The following is a 3,237-nucleotide window of genomic DNA, read 5'->3' on the forward strand; positions in this document are numbered from 1 at the left end:
GTCGACCCGCCCGGAAAGGTGAAGAAGAAGGCGGCCAAGGGTCCAAGGAAGCCGCGGTCGGAATGCACGCCGGAGGAGCTCGCCAAGATGGACGCGGAATCGGCGAAGAGGAGGAACCAGAGGGCAGCCGTCAAGGGCAAGACCGCCGCGGCTAAGTTCGCCGCCGAGCGCGATGCGGTGGAGGCCGCGCGGCACAAGGCCGAGGTCGACGAGAAGGAGGTCATCATCAACAAAGGGCACACCCTCCTCATGCTTGGCCTTTGCCGTCCGGCGGGTTTCTCTGGTGCAGCCGTCGGCCCGGCGAGCACAGGCTCGTCGGTCGCCAGGCCTCAGCACTGCCCGTCGTCGACGTCGCGGACCACGCCTATGTCACCCGGCTTTCCTCCGCCAAGGCACGACGGCCAAACCCGTTTTTCGGGGTCGCCGGACGTTGGCGTGATCGCGCCTTCCACCCCGCGCCCCTCGGCCGTCATCGACCTCAACGTCACTCCGGGGTCCAGCAGCGGCGGCCGGCCGTCCGTCGAGATGCAAAGAAAGCAAGCACGACCACCGTTTACGGGCACCATGCCGTCCCCCCGCGTCTTGTTCGACGGAATGCCAACACCAACGCCAACGGTCGACGACCCCTTCTACAACCAGTTCATGGAGGATGTGATCTACGAGGGTGGGCATGGCGGTGCCTACGATCCCGAGGAGACCCAAAGTCAGGATGGCCGCGCCCAGTACGTTGCCGATGAAGAGGCCCACGACCATGCTGACTCGTGGCATGAAGACGATGATATCTATTGCGAAGGTGATGGTGATGAAGAAGAAGGCAATGATATTGATATTGGGGGCGAGCCATTGTTCATCGACGAGCTCACCCAAAGAGCGGAAGCACAAAAGAGGAGGAAGAGCATTCGCATGGGTTCATATTCACAAGACGAGGACAAGTTGATTTGCCAATGTTGGATGGAGATTAGCCAAGATCCGAGGACTGGCACGCAACAAAAGGGCCTTGTTTTTTGGACGAGAGTCCACAAAACATTCCATGAAAGAAAGATGTTTGAGCCCTACCAAATTACGAGCGACCGTGGCATCACCTCGATTCAAAAGAGGTGGTTGTTCATCCAACAAGAGTGCAACAAGTATTGTGCCGCACTTGAGAGCGTTGAAACACGGCCCGTGAGTGGTCTCGGCATTGTGGACATGGTATGCTCTCCTCATCCTAGTTCTTTCGTTGCTACGGCCATGAGACTTCGGCCTTGTATATGTTCGCATGTTCAATTGTTGTTGATCATGTGGTGTAGGCATTTCAATCTTTGGAAGCATTCAAGGCCCGGCACAATGACAAGCCATTCACTCTTACGCATTGTTGGACGATCATCAACAATTGCCCTAAGTTCAAGGATCAATACCATGAACTTCAAAGGAAGAGAGGCAAGAAGACGGCCGCGTTGGCCGGAGGTGGAGATGGTGAGGCGCTGAAGAGGCCGAGGGGCAAAACCAACTCCAAGGTGGACGACATACGTGATGCCTCATCCATGGCCTTGCATGAGACTTTGCATGCCATGATGTCTCAAAAGGATGTGAGGGACGAGAAGAAACGACAAAGCAAGGACGAGCAAATGAAGCAATACCTAGAGCTTCAAAGGAAGAAGCTTGAGATGAAGGAGGCGGCCAAGAAGAGGAAGATCGACATGGAGGAGGCGTCCCGGCAAAGGCAGCTCGACATCGAGGCCGGCAATGTCACGGCCAGGCAGAGGCAGCTCGACATCGAGGCCACCAATGCCGCAACCAAAGCAAATGAGGTGGCCCTTGCGATCATGAGCGAGAAGACGAGGAGCTGGTTCGAGGCCAAGCAGAAGGAGATGTTCGACGCCGACGGCCTGAACTAGGTCGACTGATCGGCCATGGCCGTTCTTTTTTTGGAGGCTGGCGTGGCTGCCGGCCGCTGGCTGTGTGCCGGCGAGAAACAAATTCATTTTGGAGACTGACTGTGTTGCCGGCCGCTGGCTGTGTTGCCGGCGAACAAAACTATTCATTTTGGAGGTTGGCTGTGTTGCCGGCGAGGACGTGTAGGCCGCTGGCTGTGTTGCCGGCGTGAACTAGGGACGCTGGTCTGAAACTAGGGCGTGGTATTTCGAAAGTTGGTGTTTGAAAATGGAGACGGACAGGATGGGACCAAAGGATGCGTCTGTGTGTTGGGCGCACGGCCACTGTATCCCAGGATGCCCAGACACGACCCCATTGCTCTACGCAAACAGACAGAATCCAGGCAAAACGGACGTCCTGCACTGAGGACTAATTAATCATACGAGAAACGAAGACATGGCTGGCGTCCGAGTGAAACGGAAATCCCAGCGAGGCGGCCCTTACCGCCGGTGGAATAGGCGCAGCTCACCCTCGCTGTCCTCGAGCGAGTCGTCAGGCGCCGGATCCGGGACGCGGCATCCGGCCCGTGGGCCCACCGGCGGCACAGCCACCGGCGGTTGGAGGAGGAGCCGTAGCCGACCCTCTGGCGGATGGGCGCCGCGGCGGCGGAGGGGGACAGCAGCGCCGTGGCGGAGCAGAGGTGCCGTGAGGCCGCGGCGGCCATGGTTTGAGGAATTTGAGAGCTGGGGAGTCGTGGCGGAGAACGTGGTGGGTGGAAACTTATGAGACGCACGCAGCAGGCAGCACGCGGTCCGTCCGAGCTCATTACGTTGACGGCCAAGGCGGAAAATGCGCGAGTGCAAACGCGGCCGTCGGATGGCGAACGGGCGGCGTGGACGGAGGGAGGGAGGCGGCCACGCCATTTCCTTTCCGCGAGCCTTGAGTTCGCGGGAATACCACCAGAAATACTACTCGAATTCTCGCACGAGATATTCCATTCTTTTCCATGAATCAAAGGGAAGGGATCAACATCTCCCTCTGTTTCTCTCTCTCATCCACCTACCGTCACCATCGGCCCCATGAGCGTGGCCAACCTAGCCAAGAGCCGGAGGGCATGGCCCACACACGTCACCGGGCCCACCTGTCACCGTGTCAACAACTCCGGTTATCCACCGCCGATCCACGCGTACACGCACCTCTCCCCAAACCGTCCAAACAGCAAAACGAATCAGAGCTTCTCGTTTGACTCGTAAATCATTTCTCCTCTCCACCCGCAGCTGCGAGCAAATTATCCTGGAACTATTTTTTCCTCCTCCTCCTCCTCCTCCTTTTCGTCGCGAAACGGAAAACCGCAGCTCCGGCTTCGGAGGCCCCAAATCTCGG

At 58.1% G+C, this 3,237-nt stretch overlaps 1 protein-coding gene across 8 annotated transcripts in view; it reads right to left on the reverse strand.

Moving 5' to 3' along the window:
* The window catches only part of LOC123189223 (thioredoxin M3, chloroplastic), a 5,957-nt gene extending 3,145 nt beyond the window's left edge, over nt 1–2,812 (reverse strand). For 6 of the 8 annotated variants that reach the window (XR_006495644.1, XR_006495643.1, XR_006495640.1 and 3 more), the window contains exon 1: nt 2,359–2,808. Coding sequence is in view for 1 of the 8 variants with exons in the window: in XM_044601588.1 (XP_044457523.1) it covers nt 2,359–2,680 (322 nt within the window). In the remaining 7 variants the exon portion in view is untranslated. Of the gene's footprint in view, nt 1–2,358 lie in introns of all 8 variants that reach the window. The other 2 variants (XR_006495646.1, XR_006495645.1) reach the window with 1 other exon arrangement.
* Between the last annotated feature and the right edge of the window lie 425 nt (nt 2,813–3,237).

The sequence above is a fragment of the Triticum aestivum genome, chromosome 2A (genome assembly GCF_018294505.1).
Source record: "Triticum aestivum cultivar Chinese Spring chromosome 2A, IWGSC CS RefSeq v2.1, whole genome shotgun sequence".
NCBI classification, from domain to species: Eukaryota; Viridiplantae; Streptophyta; class Magnoliopsida; order Poales; family Poaceae; genus Triticum; species Triticum aestivum.